Source organism: Dendropsophus ebraccatus, chromosome 4, assembly GCF_027789765.1.
Source record: "Dendropsophus ebraccatus isolate aDenEbr1 chromosome 4, aDenEbr1.pat, whole genome shotgun sequence".
NCBI classification, from domain to species: Eukaryota; Metazoa; Chordata; class Amphibia; order Anura; family Hylidae; genus Dendropsophus; species Dendropsophus ebraccatus.
The window spans coordinates 106,221,866-106,241,571 of NC_091457.1; the positions used below are offsets into that span (position 1 = coordinate 106,221,866).

Sequence of the window (19,706 nt, forward strand, 5' to 3'; positions counted from 1 at the left end):
TTAGCCACAGCAATGAAGTGTGAAAAGAGGTATTGGAGTGCTGGCCATCTTTCTAATGACAGGTACTCTTTAAGTGATAATTTTATACTATTACTAATAATTATATATTAAAAATAAGAAATATAATAAACATTTCACTTGGGTCCCTCTGAGTTTTATTTATTTATTTATTTATGATAAGTTGCTTCTCCACATATAATAACATAGTAAAAATCTATCCCCCCCATCATTGCTGGGTGAACTACAGGGCATTTCCACCTACATCTAGGTACGATCTGAATACAGATATCATTTAATATAGGAATGAAACAATAGAAAAAAAAATCACAATATACATATAGATATGACATACACAACAGACGAGTAGCCCTTATAGACTTGCATCTAAAACTTACCATGTGCAAACACCTGATAACATGACAGCAATAAAAGAAGAGTCACTTTTCCAGGCATGACCTGTAAAGAAGAAGACATTGAACTGTCACCATGAAACAGAAGAGATTTCTATATATATATATATATATATATATATATATATATATATATATATATATATACATACCAGGAAAACGCCCTGATTACATTGCGTGTGGTAGTTTTAGGGAAGTGAAACCACTTAAGAGTCATATCTACATAACTATGATGCCCTGCTAGGTGTACATGCACATAGAGAAATAGATACTACATACAAATATATACTTCAAAATATAAATTGTGGTTGGCTCAAAAGATCATCATCTCTCCAACAAAATAGTTAGAACATTAAGAAACTCTCATTTAAACATAGTGGATTAGGTTCAAAACAGGATGCAACCAACTTAATTGTCTTCATACAGACAAAACCCAAAACACATACAATGTTACTTGTTAAGAGATCCTGGGCCTACTACACAGAGTCCCACTGTTACTTGGTACAGAGTCGTGACAAAGTGAAAGTCACAAAGTGCAGTATGAGGCTGCAACTATACAATGTCTTTTCATGACAATTTTTTTTTTTTAAACAGCCATCATTTCGAACGCATTAAATTTCCATTATTTGAATGGTATTATTTGTGGAATGGGTGTTGGGTGGGAAATGATGGCTGTCAAAACAAAGAACAGATGTTGTGTGGTTGTGGCCTAAGGCTATTTTCACAAATTAAAAATTAGGTATATAATACTGGCAAAAAACTGTGTGCGCACATAGTCTAAGGCTATGGTCACACGTAGTATGAGACCGTCCGGGTCACATACGCATCAAAACTCCTCACAGCACACAATGGAGCATGGGCCGGAGCCGCTCGCTACATTGTGTGAAGTGACAGGGTCGCGGGGCCACAGAAAACCGATATGTCAGTTTTCTATGGCGCCGCTAGGGAACCCGGCCGGAGTGTATACATTGGGGGACATTTATTAAGTCTGGCGTTTTCTGCGCCGGACTTAAAAATGTCCCCGCATCTCCGGCACCACAGAGATTTATGTAGAGGTGGATTGCCTCTACATAAATCCTGTGCGCGCCGGTGCGCACGGCAGGAAACCTACGCCAGCTCAGAGCTGGAGTAGGTTTCCTGACTATATTTCCGCCCAAAAAATGATGAATAGCGCAGACTCTGAGTTTGCGCCCCCCTCCCCGTTTTAACAATGGCCGTGATTTCTGTGGAACTTACGTAGTGTGAACATAGCCTAAAGGTACAAGAAAGTCCCTGAGCTGAGAGGGTTGTTTTTTGTTTGTTTTTTTTACATAGAGAATTTTATTATTTTACATTTTTGCCAATGTCATTTTAGTATTCTATTTTAAAATGGGAATGATTAGTTTAAGGAATAATTAGTTTTAGGCCAGGAAGGATAAAATTAATGAAACAAAATGAAAAAGTAAAATAAAAAAATTCTAATTAATTATTTCAAAAATTGCAGTGATTAGTTTTAGGCCAAGAAACAGAATAAAAGACAATACAGTTGGAATTTATATGCAGCTTAGTTGTGAACCTTGGCATTCATTTCCACTAATGAGTAATTTAGCTGAACACTGCATACAAAATTAGGGTTTGTTTCTTGAGAAACCATAGGCCATCTTCAAGGAATTTCTAAACTATTGGCCATTTGTATGCATAGTTTATTACCCTACTATTTATCTGGATCTGGATCTTGCAGCCACTGACAATCTGTCACAGTGTCCAACCACGATAATTCCTTGCCTAGCTCTTATGGAAATATTAATATGACTGGCAAAGCTGCTTGAAAAATGAAAGGAGGTTTCCTTTGCTAAGCCAACAAGCCTTTATATGCAGTAGTAGTTCTCTCCAATCTATGTCTAAAGCTGACCATACACATTAGATTAGGTAAAGCTGCCATTCAGAGCACAATTGGCTAAACATCTATGAATTGTAGCCTCCAGGTTCTTTCCCAATTGGAAATGTTGGGGGGGGGGGGGGAATTGACAGATCTTAACATTGTTCAATCTTTTTGTTCTCGCCACCACCAGAAATGACTAGCAGTGGCTTTCTCCCCTTTCCCAATTCAGAATACATGGACACTTGGCAGAGAATCAATGTTGTGTATTTGAGGGGCCAAAAGAGAGATCACTGTAAGCCAGAAAAGCCTTCTGGTCAACAATACTAAGAGTATGTTCACACAACGGTAAGTATAGGGCGCCTCCGCAGCTCTCTTTTAAAAGAATTGACATGTCAATTCTTTGAGCAGAGAGCTAGGGACATATACCGGGGCAGGGCATTACCGGGGTCACTCTCATCCCTCCACTTTTTGCATTTTTTGGTTTGTACTATACTGCATTTGTTTAGTAACTAGAGTTAATACATGATCCTCATATGTTCTTCCAATTTTCTTACCAGTATTCATGCATGTATTGTACACTTGTATATTGTTATTAGTGAGGGGTATTAGACTTTCCATACAAGCTAGATTCATGTGGAGGATCTCGGTTGGAGGGCAGACTTACTGTATTTTGGTCTCCCTCCTTGGAGATGGTTTTTAATGCTGTATACAGCTTTTTCTTTCTTTTTTGTGTGTTTTTACCTGTCAATATGTAATAAAGTATAATTTAGGTATAATTTTTGGATGTGCTGAGCCTTCTTTCTCTTCAGGCTTGTTTCTTGGTTTGTCTTCTATACTTAACATTGAAACACTGAGGCAGGAGGAATTCCAAGTGGAGTCCACGGCGGGAATTCCGCTTGGAATTTCCGCCTCTTTTCCTCAGTGTGAACATATCCAAAGTGTATGGCGACCTTGGTAAGTCAACTCTTTTAACAGCCTCCAAGAAAAGGCCTTTCAGGACCTCCGTCATGGGGCTTACTGGTAAATTGTCCACTTATACAAAAAAAATCTTTTAGCCTTGTTTCATAGAATCCATTCTATATCTAGAGCTCCATCTGTGGCAATACTAGGAAATGCAATTATTGGAATATTTTTAGAATAAAGTACTGTTTTCCTTCCAAATAAATATCTTCACCTCTGGAGTGACCTTTTAAAGGAAGTATTTCCATTAGATCTTCTTTATATGGCAAAGTCAGTGACAAATATTACTAAGTTTGAAGCATCTATCATATTAACCGATTCTTGAAGTTGAAGGGACAAACAGATGGATACATCCAAGTCTTTTTTCACTTGTGAAATATTGTCATCTGACATATCTTCAGCTCTTCTTGTTCCTGTTCTAGCGGAGAGCTGAAGGGAATTTATTACGGATACTATGTCAGACTTATTTTTGAAATGATCAAGTAGTGAATCTGCGGCTTTTCTAAAGGCTTCCTTAATCATGTCACCATCTTCAAAGGGTTTGTTCCTCTTTGCTATTAGCTGTGATACAGGGTAAGAGGCAAGAGTTGCTGCTGTGCTTTTCAGGCCTTGTAAAACATTTCTGCTGTGCAGACAAGTCAGTTTGTAATTACTGCCCTTCTTGCCTCTTACCGCCATAGCTGCAAAGTCATTTCCGATTATTTCTTTTCAAGTGTCTTTTCATATTCCATTTCTAGGTGAGTGATAGTAGTTCTGTAAAATACACCCTGCTTTTTTCCCCATTCCATATGAAATGTATATGTTTGTTTTTTTTATTTGTTAGCAGTAGCAATTTTATTAGATATTATACCTCATAAGGACCCTGGTGACTCAAGGAGTTTAATAAGTGTAAGTCTTCCTTCAGACATCTCAGAAAAACTCCTTGTTTGAAGCCTCCCTGATGCAAATGGAGTAGAGGAGAGTTTAGCAGCTCTTCTCTCCACAACGGTAGCAGCCAGGTCTAATTCTGGGTTTTAGACTCATTCCAGTTCTTAGGGAGATGCTTTGCTCTGTTCTGCCCACATCCTGGTGCCTGAACAATAACAGTTTAGTGGCACAAAGATGCCATTCCAGGAGCTGCACTAAACCATTATATAAACATATATCATTACATACATTCCCCAATCAAACTACATTGGTGGTTGTCATGGGCTGGAGTATAGTAGGCAGCAAGTGAACAGTCAGATCTTGAAGTTAAAGGGGTTATCCAGCGCTACAAAAACATGGCCACTTTCTTCCAGAGAAAGCACTACTCTTGTCTCCAGTTTAGGGGTGGTTTGCAAGTCAGCTCCATTCACTTCAAAGGAACTGAGTTGCAATACCTCACCCAAACTGGAGAAAAGAGTGGTGCTGTCTCTGGAAGAAGGTAGCCATGTTTTTGTAGTGCTGGATACCCCCTTTAATGTTGGCAGTAGGAAAAATGTACAACCTGACCAACTTGTGACAAAGAGAAATTGTGACAGCTAGATGACTGGGTCAGAGCATCTCTAAAACAGCAGCTCTTGTGGGGTGTTCACAGTGTTCAATAGTAAGCTTGTCCGATGTGGTCCAAGAAGGTATAACCTGTGAACTGGTGACAGGGTCATGATTATGTAAGGGTAGCCAACCTCATCCAATCCCTTTGAAGGTCCAATATACCACAAAATTATCTTTCTTAAGGGGACAAACACACTTGCCGGATCCGCAGCGAGTCCCCTCGCTGCGGATCCCGGCCCTATTCTTTCAATGTTAGACAAAATCGCAGCAGGGATGTACATCCCTGCTGCGAGTTTGTCCCCAGCCCGCCCCGTTAACCCCCCCGGCCGCCGGAGCATATACTTTACCTGATCCCGGCTCCGGCTTGCTTCGGCGGTTCCCGGAGTCTTCAGCAAGGCGGAGCCGGGATCAGGTAAAGTATATGCTCGCTCCAGTGCCCGCCCGCAGCCACGGCCTTCTGATCACCACCCCGCAGCTTGGCCGGCTCCCCCGCAGCCCCGATCGCCCCCCGCAGCCCCGGCCATCTGATTACTCTCCCCAAAGCCCCGATCGGCCCCCGCAGCCCCGGCCGTCTGCTCAGGCGGCCGTGGCTGCGGGCGGGCACTGGAGCGAGCATATACTTTACCTGATCCCGGCTCCGCTGAAGCAAGCCGGAGCCGGGATCAGGTAAAGTATATGCTCCGGTGGCCGGGGGGTTAACGGGGCGGGCTGGGGACAAACTCGCAGCAGGGATGTACATCCCTGCTGCGATTTTGTCTAACATTGAAAGAATAGGGCCGGGATCCGCAGCGAGTCTCGCTGCAAATACGCAGCGAGGGGCAAGTGTGTTTGTCCCCTAAAGCTTACTGCATATGAGGCTGCATAAATGCAAACTAAAGTGCCCATAATGACCCCTTTCCACTGCCAACAGTATCCGCATTGGGCATTTCTTTCTTACCTTTAGAAAGGATGATAAATAGGTGTACTATGGGTAGAATGCAAGCCGGCAAAAGTAGTGTGATATTTTGGGAAACCTTGGATCCTGAAATTTATATGGATATTACTCGGACATACAGAAGAAGCCAGCACTAACATCATTGTAAGGAGTAGACAAATGTCCATATTATCCTTGTGTAGTTTCTATGGCATTCAATTAGTCTTTTGTGCCATTAAAGACAACATGGACAGTAAAGATGAGCGAGTATACTTGTTTAAGCTCACTATTCACTGTATTGTGGTACTCGAAAGTATTCGATAGTCTAATACATAACGCATGGTGCATGAATAAAATGGATTGGCTTTAAATCAGCCAATAAACATGCGGACATGCGGAAGGGACTGGGTAGTCCTGATATGTAGCAGCTACTGTATGTTGGCTGCTGTCATAGCAGTGACTGGCCCGCTGCATCAGGTGACCTGGGGGATCCAGGTTTTCAGATGCTTGAATCCCTTGCAGTCTGTTAGCTGACAGGGAGAGCTACTGGAGCAGGGACAGACCAGGTGTAGGGCTTAGATTATATAGTTAGGTGGGCTATTAGCTTATATACACACCCAACAGTCCTTGTAAGAACAACTAGTAGTAATCAGTGAGTGTGACTAAACAAGCTAATTCCATACAATATACCAATATAGGCAAGAATAGTATAGTGATATATAGGTGGTAGTGCTTGTCAGTAATATTCACATTCCACAACTATACTAAAGTCCTTTTTAGGACTAGAAGAAGAGAAGAAAAAGCATCTACCATACATAATACTACCAGTGTTATCCAGTCTAACCAGTGGCAAAGAGCAACAATCTTGGGGTATATATGACGTTGTATACTGTGCTTCACTTAAAATCACCAATGTATAAAACTTGAATACCCAAATCTTTTTGGATAGTGTTATCCCTTTCTTAAACAAAAAAAAAAAAAAAAACAGTGTCATACAGTCAAACTATTGTTCTAGTGCCATCGTGTAGTGGTGGGGATTGAGTATATGCCCCTGCATACTGCGCTACACTTTTTTTGGTGACAGTACTATTTTCACTACTGTCCAAAACTTGAATACATTCATTTTCCTGGATAGTGTTATCCCTTTCTTGAAAACAAATATAAAATCTGCCAAACAGTATAAAGCTAAGTTCATACTTTCATGACGTTATTTTTAGTTGTTCATACACATTTTTTTTACCATCTTTTCACCATCTTTATTATAAAATTAAATTGACATTGAAAAAAAGAACCACACCTAATAGGCCTGAACTAGAATAGTGTACCACCATCAGTCACTGTAACAATAAACGCCCAAAACGCGAAATTACAGATGTCATCTGGAACTCAAAATGACAGTATAATACCAGTGTCATCAAGTTTGTTTATTGTCTCGGTGCCACTGTGTAGTGGTGGGGATTGAATATAAGCTGCTATATACTGTGCTACCACCAACTTAATAGTTCACCTTTGTGTTCATTTGAATTCCAGGACCTTTTAACAATACTATATTGATATTTATTCATCACTACTAGAAACAAGCACTTAGCTCACTATTCTCGTCAAAATAAAAAAAAAAAAATAGGGTCACCAACAGGGACTGGACAATAATGTCGCTGTTTTAGCAGCCCCCAAACACAAATTCCCACAGACCCAAAGGCCTGGGATACAAAAAAACCTTAATTGTGTCTTTACTCTAATAAAATATAACTTTTATTATGTATTAAAGTAAAATTCAGCAAAAAATGGTTAAAAATTTTGGCCCTAAGTATCACTATAGGTGATTTTGTACAGTTAGAGGGTATCCCTTCTTTTCAACATGTTTCTTTGTTCTCCACAATATCCTCAGAAAGAAAATAGGCTATTTTCTCTACTGTGGTGCCTCTACAAGTATATATCCAGGAAAGAGTGTTCCTAACTTTTTTTTACCAATTTTAAATTTGACTTTGTCTTGAGGTGGGTGCACAATATTGTCAGACTGTAAAAGTGACGTAATTCAAGGAGCTGGGAGTCTTTAATGTATCCATGCTCTCCCTGCTGTGCCAGTTTCATTCCTGTGGTGTTTCCATCACTTTTGGAGGTTTTTAGGTGATCAGACACCCTTCCCTCTGCCAAATAGGAGGTCCCTGAAAAAATACTTGACTCTCTCATTGGCTTTAATAGGGTTTGTTACTTGAATCAAGCACTCGAGCTAGCAGTAATACCAGTAGTACTAGGCTGTTACTGATACAAAATAGAAGGGACCAAATGCTTTTATTTTTATTTTTTATAAAAAAAAGTGGGGCCCTCCCTACTCTCCATAACCAGCCTTGTGATATTTATTTGGCCCTTCCTAGCCTAATAATACCAGCCTGTAACCACTCCGTTTCAGACCATTATTTTTGATGTTTCAGGCCTGAAGGCACTTGGAGCTTACCTTATCGTATAAGACAACCCCTTGTCAGGGGTTCGCCTTATACGCCGGAAAATGTTAACCCCTGCCTGACTGCAGCAGGGTTTACTAGCTGGAGCCCTGCTGCAGTCAGGCAGGGGTTCACTTCAGCAAAAGGGAAAAAAAACCTCACCTATGACCCGTTCCCGGCAGCCCCACGTCTCCTGTCCCGTTCCCGGCAGGAGGTCCCTGAAGCTCTCCCGGACAGCTGAGCGTCTGATCGGAGAAGCTCAGAGATGTCCAGCTGCTGGGAGAGCTTCAGGAGAATGACAGAGGTTACGGGTTACAGGTGAGTAGAATGGGGCGACCATACCCAGCGTATAAGATAACTCCCGACCTCAGATTTTTCGGGGTTAAAAAGTCGTCTTATACACCGGAAAATACGGTATAATTATGTTAGGAATCACATCAATTGTCACATGGCGGTAAATGCCAGTGACCATTTTGATCTGCTTTCCACATTCTTAGCCTTCTCTCTACTAACTTCCTGATGAACTATCTAGGAGACATTTGATAAAGCTCTGAAAGAGTTCTCCTATAAGCTGAACACAAAGCTGCTAGCGCTTCACTGTTCTGGTCCACCAGCCACCATTTATGTATCTTCTTTATCTCCACAAAAGAAATCCAAGGTTCTAACCAAGAATCTTAAAGGAGAAGTCTGGCCAAAATTTATTTTTTATATGTTATTACTGATGAAAAGTTATACAATTTTCTAATGTACATTAATTATGGGAAATGCTCATATACTGCTATTTCCCTTAATTTAGTGTATCAGGAAGTGTTAGAATTATCTCTGAAGCAGTGACGTCACAACGAAAGGTGTAATTCCTATGGAGTGTCCAGCAGGGGGCGCACTATATATAGAAGTCAATGAGTACCATTGACTTCTATATATAGTGCGCCCCTGCTGGACACTCCATTGGAATTACAATGGATGTGTATGTAAATGTAGTATACAGTGTTTTTGATTGAATACATTTATGAAATACTTTGGGGAGCAAGTGTCCTTGCTCCCCAAAGTATTCCATAAATGTAAGCAATCAGTACATAACAGTAAGCCCGCCGCTACTCTCTCAGAGATATAATCCGGCTACTACTCTCCCATCACCTGCGCATGCTATGAGCAGGTGGGGAGAGTAGTAGTTGAGATCGCCGCTGCTAATGCCGCGCAGGGGAGCCGCTCATCACTGCAGCCATCATCCCCCTCCGCTCCCCCCTCCTGCTGCTTCCCTACTCTATCTGATGGCTGACTCCCCGCCCAGCTGCCGCTCTCCGATCACACGTGCCGGCGGCCGGCGGGGAGTCAGCCATCAGATAGAGTAAGGAGGCAGCAGGAGGGGGATGATGGCTGCAGTAATTAGCGGCATCAGCCGCTCTCGGAGATATAACCCAGCTACTACTCTCCCATCACCTGCTCATGCTATGAGCAGGTGGGGAGAGTAGCAGTTGAGTGTAGTCCAGAGCGGCGGCAGCGGCGGGCGTTCGGTAGCGGCGGGCGTTCGGTAGTTACTGTTATGTACTGATTGCTTACATTTATGGAATACTTTGGGGAGCAAGGACACTTGCTCCCCAAAGTATTTCATAAATGTATTCAATCAAAAACACTATACTACATTTACATACACATCCATTGTAATTCCAATGGAGTGTCCAGCAGGGGCGCACTATATATAGAAGTCAATGAGTACCATTGACTTCTATATATAGTGCGCCCCCTGCTGGACACTCCATAGGAATTACACCTTTCATCGTGACGTCACTGCTTCAGAGATAATTCTAACACTTCCTGATACACTAAATTAAGGGAAATAGCAGTATATGAGCATTTCCCATAATTAATGTACATTAGAAAATTGTATAACTTTCCATCAGTTATAACATATAAAAAATTAATTTTGGCCGGACTTCTCCTTTAAATATTAACTCGGACCAAAAAACTGGTTAGATGTAGACTTTAGTGTTCTTAATCCCAAGTATCTTCTTCCTATCTCTCTCCCTCATTGGTGGTTATCAGATTGTAGTGTTTATTCTACTATGGTCTCACTCTTATGAAACACCTATCTTGAGATGTTTCTGCTGACATCATAAAGTAATTTTAAAAGCTGGTGCTGATTCTTATAAACAACTTCTGTGTACCAAGGGTCACATTTGTTTAGCTTATCCTCTAGACAGCCTTATAAAAAAAGGTTTTATCTTACGTTTTTTTTTTCTATTGAATATTTTTTGCTACATGTGAACGTAGCCTTATAGTTTGGATCCAGAAAGATGGCAACCCAGTAATCAGCACTGATGAGAATCCTGGCAACTTGGGGATTCTCATTTTGGCAACTTTTTTCAGGCAGAGCAGCATATAATTGCTCATATGAGTGAGGCTGCCCACAGTCAAGGACATGCTGTCCTCCGTGAGAGGTGTTTCCTCTGGCTACTTTGCATCCTCCCAGCCACGCTCCACTGACGCCTAAGAGATGCTCTGAGTGTCACCCTGCTGGAAGCACAACTACTCCACCAAAACTGTCTGCTGGCTGGACCAAGGTGTGGACAGGTGGACCGACTACTGGGATAATGAACTTTCTTCCTCCTCCGTTGCCTCCTGTGCCACCATGACATCTTCCATTATAGCCTGAAGTGAAGTGCAGCTCCCTTCTTTGGCATGAAATCTTGTTGTTCCTGGCTGCAACTTAGCAGTGCGTGCTGCATCTGAAACTCGAGTATGGCCTGCTGCTGCTAGCAGGCTTTTTGCAGAATATGCGAGGTGGAGTTCCAGCATGTGGGCACGTCACATATAAGGCAGTGGGTGGGCAACCCAAAGTTTTGCTGCAGTGTGGACAGACAAGCCACAGCAGGATAGGAATGCCTGAAGTGCGCAGTGGAATAATAATAATAACATTGTTGCAATTTGCAACAACGGCCTTGGTTTATGCAACACATGTGAATGAATGGATTCCCGGCCGGAGCGTATACACATAGTATATGCTTCTGCCGGGATTCCATCCGGCCGCACGAAAAACTGACATGTCAGTTTTCTGCAGCTGCTAATTATTGAGTAGCGTCCGCACAGAACATGTCATGTGGCTCCAGCCGCACGCTCCATTGTGTGCAGTGGTGAATTCGGATGCGGGGGCACACGGGTGCATCCACATCCGAATTCACCAGACGTGAAGATCATCCGGCCAGTACTGCAGTACCGGCCGGGATAATCTTCAGTAACACCGGCCGTTCTGTGATCCGGCTGGGTCACAGAACAGCAGGTGTTATACTTAGTGTGAACATGGCCTAACATTACTAAATAATAATACTGTAGTTGTACTGAGCCCCATAACTGGGCAAAATGTTCAGGTTCATAGCAGAGCCAGCTAAAGTGTGCTATATTAGAATAATAGCAACAGGTTCCTTAGATAATTGTTATTCTGTGTCCCTGTGTTTCTAGGTGGCTAGCTACAGTGTTTTTACAGCAGGGTTAAAAGGAACACTTTGAGGGTACAAACACACACAGCATATACGCTGCGTATTTACTGCTGCAATACGCAGCAAATACGCAGCAGATACGCAGCAGATTAGATCTAAATAACTGAACACAGCATCAAATCTGCCCCACCAAATCTGCTGCGTATCTGCTGTGTGTGTTTGTAACCTAAAACACAGCCACATTGTCTTTAAAAAGTTGGAGGGACAGGACCCTGTAGCACTCCACTAAGATGTCAGCCCCTGTGCCCCATAATAGGATCCAAGCCGTTCTTTCACATTTCTACAACCAGTGTTCTATATCTGAGCTAACCATAACACTTCTATCTACAGAGTTCTTCATAGTTGGTCACACAAAGCCCTGGTAGAGCAGAAACGTTATTTGGGAAAAATGGAATAAATTGACTCTGGATCACTAAATTATTGGTTTAAGTGAAATTAAAGACCAATCTGTCTAATTTTACATTTTTGACCTTAAATTCTCCTGTTCAGCGAATATCCATGTAAATCCGCACATAAATGTGCCTCCAGTATTAGCTGTGAAGGGAAAGTTAGGGAAGTGTTATTCACCGCAAATCCCTGATGACCTCATACTGGAAAACACAGCAGGCAATTCCAGGGAAGGAGTGAAAACATTTGCGAGAAAATGAGTTATTTTAATCTGGAGACTTTTCCAGTTCAACGTATTGTCTTAGTGGTAATGTTACTGTAGTAGGTGCTATACAATTATAAGGACAGGTTTGTTTTCAAAAGAAAGATAAAATAAAATACAGTTATAGAAAAGTAAAAGTAAATCTGCCCTCACCCTAATTCCTACTAACCTATGGGGTATAGGGGGGCAGAGGGGGAGGTTGGGGTCATGGTCCATTTATACATGCTAATGATGGCCAACAATAAATTAATAATACCCTACTAATGAACATTGAAGGGTGCAGAATGATTAATATAACATTTATAGAAAAAATTATAGAAAAGTCTAAGACATAAGTTTATTCCTTCTACTACATGTGCTTGCAGGACTAGATTAAAACAACACAGTGCAAATGTATTCCAACCAAATGTATGCTAAACAAATACTTTCTAGGCTGGTTAATGATAATCTAGAAGCATCTAGAAGCATTTTCAACTTAGAAGTTAGGAAATGCTCCTGGTCTCTATTCCTAATGTTCACCTAAAATGTGTTAGCTGCATACCTATAAACTAGCACCAAAAAAATGTCCTGTCAGTCAAATAAATGTTAATAGCTAGTTAACAAAAAGAAGCAATAACCAAAAATAAATAACTCTATAGATAACTCAATAAAATAACTCAATAAATCAAAACTATTAAAATGAAGTATACCTAATAATGCAAGCTCTTCACAATACTGGTTTCTATTAAAGTCTATGAAACTCCCTATGGCTGCAAGAATATTGTGCTATAGACTTTTCTCACCTGTCCGCGTTTCCCTGGCATGTTCCCACATGCTTCTCCATGTCCCCGCACACTGACGGCATGCTCAGCCAATTACTGCTCTGTGCCACCACAGCTAATGATTGGCTGAGCAGGGACCCAGAGAAGCATGCTTGAATACACCGGGGGAACAGGGACAGGTAAGCATGATGGCAGGAGTTAAGTACAGGTCCACTTTACAGGTCCACAGCACAATACATTGTTGCAGTGGAATGAAAATCTGTTGCAGGAATGGAGCGCCATGGGCTTTATTAGAAATCAATATCACAGCGGATTTCACTGCAAAACTAGCAGTGTGAAATCCGATTCCAAAACAGTAGTTGTGAATCCACCCTAAGGCCATGTTCAAACTAATGCCCCTATTCCACGGGTCGTCAGAGGAGCAAACGATTGCTCCTCGTTCCCTGCTCGCTGCCGCCGCTATTCAACACGGCAGCAGCGAGCGGGTGAGTGCGGGAGGGGCGGCGGGGAGCTGCGGGTGGGCTGCTCGGAGGATCGCTAGATCGTCCGGCAGCCCATAGGATATAGCAGCGTCTGCTGCCGACGCTCCTATTCAATAGAGCGACGGCAGCAGACCGCTGCTATATCAGTCGCTTGTTTTTCAACATGTTGAAAAACAAGCGACTGCAACGATCAGCCGACATGAACGATGTTGGCTGATCGTTGCACTCTATTCCACGGGACGATTATCGTTCGTAGCAGCCGATATCGGCTGAATACGGACGATAATCGTTCCGTAGAATAGGGCCTTAAGTATAACACCGGCCATTCTGTGACCCGGCCGGATCACAGATCAGCCGGTGTTACTGAAGATCATCACTGCAGTACTGGCCGGATTATTTTCACTTCTGGTGAATTCCCGCATCTGAATGTGCACCCGCATCCGGATTCACCGCTGCACACAATGGAACTGACATGTCAGTTCATTGTGTGAACTGACATGTCTCCTGTGTCCGCTATTCTTTGAATAGCGGCCACAGAAAACTGACATGTCAGTTCCTTGTGCGGCCGCAAGGAATCCCGGCCGGAGGGTATACAATGTGTATATGCTCCAGCTGGGATTTCATTCATTCCCATACAACGTTTGTGTTGCAAATTGCAACAACTGCTGTGTTTTATACAACACATATGTTGTGTGAACATGGCCTAAAGGGGTATTATACAGATTTGTAAAGTACTTCTATTTAAAAATCTCAAGCCTTCCAGTACTTATCAACTGCTGTATGCTCTACAGGAATTAGTGTATTCTTTACAGTCTGACATGGTGCTCTCTACTGCCCCTGTCCAAAACATTAGCAAATCCCCATCCCCCGCTTTGAACAGTTCCTGACAGGGACATATCTGTATAACTTTTAACACCAGTTTATCTTGAGAACCCCCTTAAAAAAAAAAAAATAATAATAATAATAATAATAATAAAGAAAGAAAGAATAATGAAAAAAAATTACCATAAAGGGATTGTCTAATTTGCCCTCTGCCTATCATTGTGCTAGAAGTGTTTTGACAATGTGAATAAAATCTGTATGTCTCCTAGATGGGAAGAAAACATTTAGTCTCTGTCACTGGCAACTTCCCACGCTCTGAGCTGCTGTATCGGTCTCACATACAGTAAAATGTTTTAACATCTGGTGCTTGGGAAATGTGTTTCTATCACTGCTGTCAAAAAATGGTTTCCTTTCATTGTATATTTGAGTACAAACAATATACCCCTAGAGTCTGTTATATCTCCACCTTCCAGTATTCACTGTAGCGGTTTCCCTTAGTATGATACAGCTACGGTATAGATATTTCCCCATTACTAGATGAGCCCCTTTATCACTAGATCATAAATCTATCACTCATGATTTTCAAGTTAGTTGACTAGTGCCTCGTAATTTCTTCTGCTTATGTTATGCCCTTATGTTGTTCCATATAGAGCCCACATAACCATACAGTACACATATAACTATATCATGATATATATGATATATATATCATATAACCCTATATCATATAGCACCTATGGGCCATGGGTAGTCCTATCAGTAATGACAAATGATGTCCTTTAAGTCAACACAGATCACACACTTCTAGACCCTACGGTTATACTGTGACTTAAATGGGTTGTCAAAGAGTGGAAACAGTTATATAGTGGTTAAATGAGAAATAAATGTACTTACTGATAGCGTTAGCTCACAACTGTGTGGTTTGTCCTATTTTATTGCCTATCTCCTGCTTCCGAAATTTCTGTGCTTCTCCCATTCTGACACACACGAGAGCTTCTTCCCTGCTCTCTGTGTCGGTGACATGCTGGGTGGGAGGCGGCTGTGTGACTTTAATAGCTCTCTGTCACAGCTGATTCCAAAAAAGAGAAAGGAGGCAGCTTAGCCACTGAGTCACCTCCTGATATGACTGGGAAGGTTCTCTGCTGTGTCAAAATTGCAGAAGCGTGTAACTTTTAGGAAGCCAAGATAAGCACTGACATAGGACGATCCAGGTTACTTTCTCAGCTGCTGGTCAACCCTTTTAAGAATCTATTAAAAGGGTACTCTAACAATATATTGCTGCTCTTACATAGAAAATGATAAACCTCTTATTCTTACCTCACCAGGAACCCCTGGGGCCTCATGTGGTGTCTTTGGGGCCCGGGCTGAACGCTTCCACTGCCATAGCATCAGTGACTGAAGCAGAATAGCACCACGGCCAGCGATTGGCTGAGCAGGCTGTCACTGCCGAGGCAGCAGGAGTATTCAGCAAGGGACCGGAAGATGCCACAGGAGGCCCCGGGGAGAGAGTGGTGAGATAAGAATGTTTCATATTTTCTATGCAAAAGCAGCAAAATGTTTACATATGTTAGTACTGTTAATATGTTTCGTTGATGTACAATGAAATTTTTTTTTAAATAGACTTCATTAGAAATTTCCTACTATGTATCTCATACTCAGAGTAACATAACAAATCCAACAGATGGACTCTCTGCTCCTCAATGTTAGAGGTAACAGCTGGAACACCCGTGACCGTTCAGGCTTCAGTGCCAGCGAGAATATGCTGTTGACCATGATTTTGTACATCTGTTTTATGTTGTCTTTTACTGGTCTGAACACTGCCGTATTTCACTCTGTGTTAATTGAATTCCACCACACCCATCTGTTTCTCCTGCTGACTTTGTTCTGGGCTGCAGACGGCTTAGCTAGTTGATTTACAGTTCCTTTACCACTCATATTCCTTCCTTACCAGTTTGTGATCTGTGTGGTCTGGTCATCCCATAAGAACACCTTTGGCTCAGTGCTTGCTATTAGTCTGTTTTGGATTTGGCTGGTGTTTACCTGTATGGCTGTTTTTGATTTTCTGACCTCTTGCTTACCCCTTTCTGACCTACTTTCTCTCTGATGATTTTTTACTGTATTTTCCAATTTGGTTTTCTGACCTATTTCTGTATGGCCATTCTTTAGTGTTTGTTTGTCCTATTTTGTCTCTGTGTGCACCTTGGCGTAGGAACGGAACGTTGATCAGTTGTTACCAACCACCTAGGGGCAAGTATCTAGGGACAGGCTTACTATCATGTCTTCTCTACCTATGCACCCTGGTCATACACTCCTAACAACTGCATAAGGACAGGAGAAATCCTGTTGAACAGCCTGTGTACAAGTATTGAGAGAAGAAAGGGCTCGTACAGCACACTGTAAAGGCTGTAAAGGCAAAAGTAAGCAAACATTTTAATAAAAACCCATGGATAAAATGTTTTTGCATTATAGCAAGTACAAGCTACAGACTGATCGGGAACGCAGCAGCATGGCGGGTGTATAATACTTACCTCCATCCTGGTGGAATGGTGATCTTCTCAGAGAGTCTGCCCTCAGGCACACTCTATGCACAGATCGCCAGTAATACTAATCAATGCTATGCACCCCCGCCATCTCGGCCACTGGCCACCACTGCACAAAATCACCCTGAGACCTAACATTAGCCACCAGTTCTTTCCCCCTTGACCCCATCAGCCATCGGCCACTGCTCCTGACGTAATAGAGAGAGCTGATCGGGTAATGTTTTCTTCATTGCTGCAAAGTCCAATATACTGTATGACTACATGATGCTGTCATATACAGTACTGCTGCCGCCGTGGTCCCTATCTCCCCCATCGCCACCTCCCATCCTGGACCTCCTCATCAGCCACCAGCCCCGTTTTTTTCAAATCTGATCACTGCTATCTTGTGAAGGAGTGGAATATGTGTAACATGGCACTTACATGCTGTCCAAAATAACTATAGGATAATTTTAGTGGTTGTCCTCAAGATTACTTATTTACTGGATGTAGGGTAAGGGGAATCGTGGGATTAAACTACACCAATGTAACATTTATCAGATACAACACACTAACATACCAGTATCAGGAGAATCATACTCATATTAGTGTAAATAAATCAGTGTAATGTGCAATAAACACGAAGCTTAAACGCTCCAACTGTGTTCCAGTTTAAAGTTTTAAAGTCTTGAGCCCAGGCCGAGGTCATGAATGGCTCAGCACTGGGGTGGGTTGTGTTTCAGAGCCAGCTGTCTAGTTAAATCAGTGTACAGGACAAGAATCTGGCTAGCATAATCATGAGCTCTCATCAAGCTCTATCCACTATTTGTATTCTAATTCTGAGTGTGAAAAAGCTGGGTGACAACCAAGAGCATGGAAACACACAGTAGAAGTGGATCCAAGAGAAAATAGAACTACAAGTCCTCCCTTTATATTTTCCATCCCATTTGTATCCACTATGGTTTTGGCACAAAAACTGCAGCAGAAGTTTTTTCACACTGCAGCAGAAGTTTTTTCACACTGCCTTGTGTTTCTAGCCATATTGCCAGCAGGGGTCTAGCATTATATTCATGGGTAATGATGCAGGTTTACCCTGCCAATATGTGTCCTTTCTATAGCTGCTCCCAGGGACCTGAATTCTGCACATTACATTACTTATCCTGTCCTGATTCTGTGTTATCCTCTAGAGCTGCATATAATACTCTGCTGTTCTGGTCACAGTGTACATATATTATATTACCTAATGTGTGTGTGCATGCATTACACTACCTGTACTTATCCTCTGTTATACAAACCTCACTGTGTACATACATTACATTACTTATCATGTCTAACCATATTTCAGAGCTGCGCTCACTATTCTGCTGGTCATTACTGTCTGCATACTGTACATTATATTCGGTTTTTCATATTTGTCCTGAGTTACATCATACATTACACTTTAGAGCTGAAGTCTCTATTCTGTTGGTGGATTTATATGTACATTCATTACATTACTTATATTCTACTGATCCTGAGTGACATCCTGTATTATACTAGATAGCTGTACTCACTATTAGGCTAAGTTCACACAACGTATTTCACTAAACAATGGCTGTAGTTGCAGTTTTGCAACCATGGCCGTTATTTAATTAAATTGTAGATTGCTTTAATTGCTATGGAATCCCGACCGGACTGTATACACACTGTTTACACTCCAGCCAGGATTCCAATCGGCCGCACAAAAAAATTACATGTCAGTTTTGTGCAGCCACTATTCATTGAATAGCGGCCGCGCAAGACTGACAGAGCAGACAACGTAATGTGCAGCTCCGGCCACACTTTACAATGTCGTTTATGGTTAATTGAAATGTGGGCACGGGGCACACCTGAATGCGCCTGCATTGCAATTAAAAAGAAATAAAGTTCAGCCAGCCAGTACCGGCCGGCATGAACTTTAAAGACAGCGGCCGTTCTGTGATACGGCCGGGTTACAGAACGACCGCTGTCATACAGAATGTGAACCCAGCCTTAAGCTGGTGGTCTCTGTACACAAACATTACTTACCCTGTATAGATCCTGAGTTATATCCTGTAATATACAGTACTTCAGAGCTGTACTCACCATTCTGTTGGTGAGGTCAATGTGTACCTACAGTATATTACATTACTTATCCTGTAAAAGGATGCCATACTATTATCATAAAGTGTCATTTTACTCTTAGAAACAATACATGTTGACTTTTTCTCAATCTCCTGTTAGATTTTTTTCCGCCATTTGGGGTGATCTAAGCTCATAGCCCCAAACTTTTACCTAAAATACCAATACACTGTTACCATCTGCATAAAATGTTATGTAACCTATACGGAAACAACCAGGGCAGACCATGAGGATAAATCGTTTTGCTCATCCCTATTAAGAATGATATGATCTAACAGTATAGTGTATTTGTGTCTCCTGAGCTGCTACAATAGTAGCAAAATTAAGACTGCAGCTCTGGATATGACTGGAGTATAAGGCATGTATACAGTTATATAGGTGAAGCCCTGAAGCCCTCCCTTTCCTCTGTTTCTTACCTTGACCAGCTAGCTATTGGTGATGATCAGCTAAAGCTGCCACGTTCATCATAGGATGAGATACGGGCTCCTCTATAAGGACTTACTGTTTAAAACCAGTTTCGGTTTGAAAGTTTTCTTCGTCCATCTGGATCCCTGGAATCCAGAGCAGAGTTAATAATTCCACCCACATGCAAGCATGAAGCGCTCAACTGGGACAGTAGGTTTGATACTGATGCCAATATCCACAGACTGTAGAGAGCGACGGCTCAGTATACTGCCTGCAGCCAGGAATTCTTTTACAGGGGTTTTCCAAATTCTTAAACTTCAAAAAATAGTTATATATTT

The 19,706-nt window shown here is 41.9% G+C and overlaps 1 protein-coding gene across 3 annotated transcripts in view; it reads right to left on the reverse strand.

Moving 5' to 3' along the window:
* IL5RA (interleukin 5 receptor subunit alpha) overlaps nucleotides 1–19,706 on the reverse strand; it is a 66,426-nt gene that overhangs the window by 33,984 nt on the left and 12,736 nt on the right. Inside the window, exons 1-2 of one of the 3 annotated variants that reach the window (XM_069968705.1) lie at nucleotides 19,380–19,411; nucleotides 396–456 (exon numbers count right to left, since the gene is read on the reverse strand). In XM_069968705.1, the coding sequence (XP_069824806.1) occupies nucleotides 396–453 (58 nt within the window). In that variant the 5' untranslated portion in view covers nucleotides 454–456; nucleotides 19,380–19,411. Of the gene's footprint in view, nucleotides 1–395; nucleotides 457–15,202; nucleotides 15,313–19,379; nucleotides 19,412–19,706 lie in introns of those variants that run through there. The other 2 variants (XM_069968704.1, XM_069968703.1) reach the window with 2 other exon arrangements.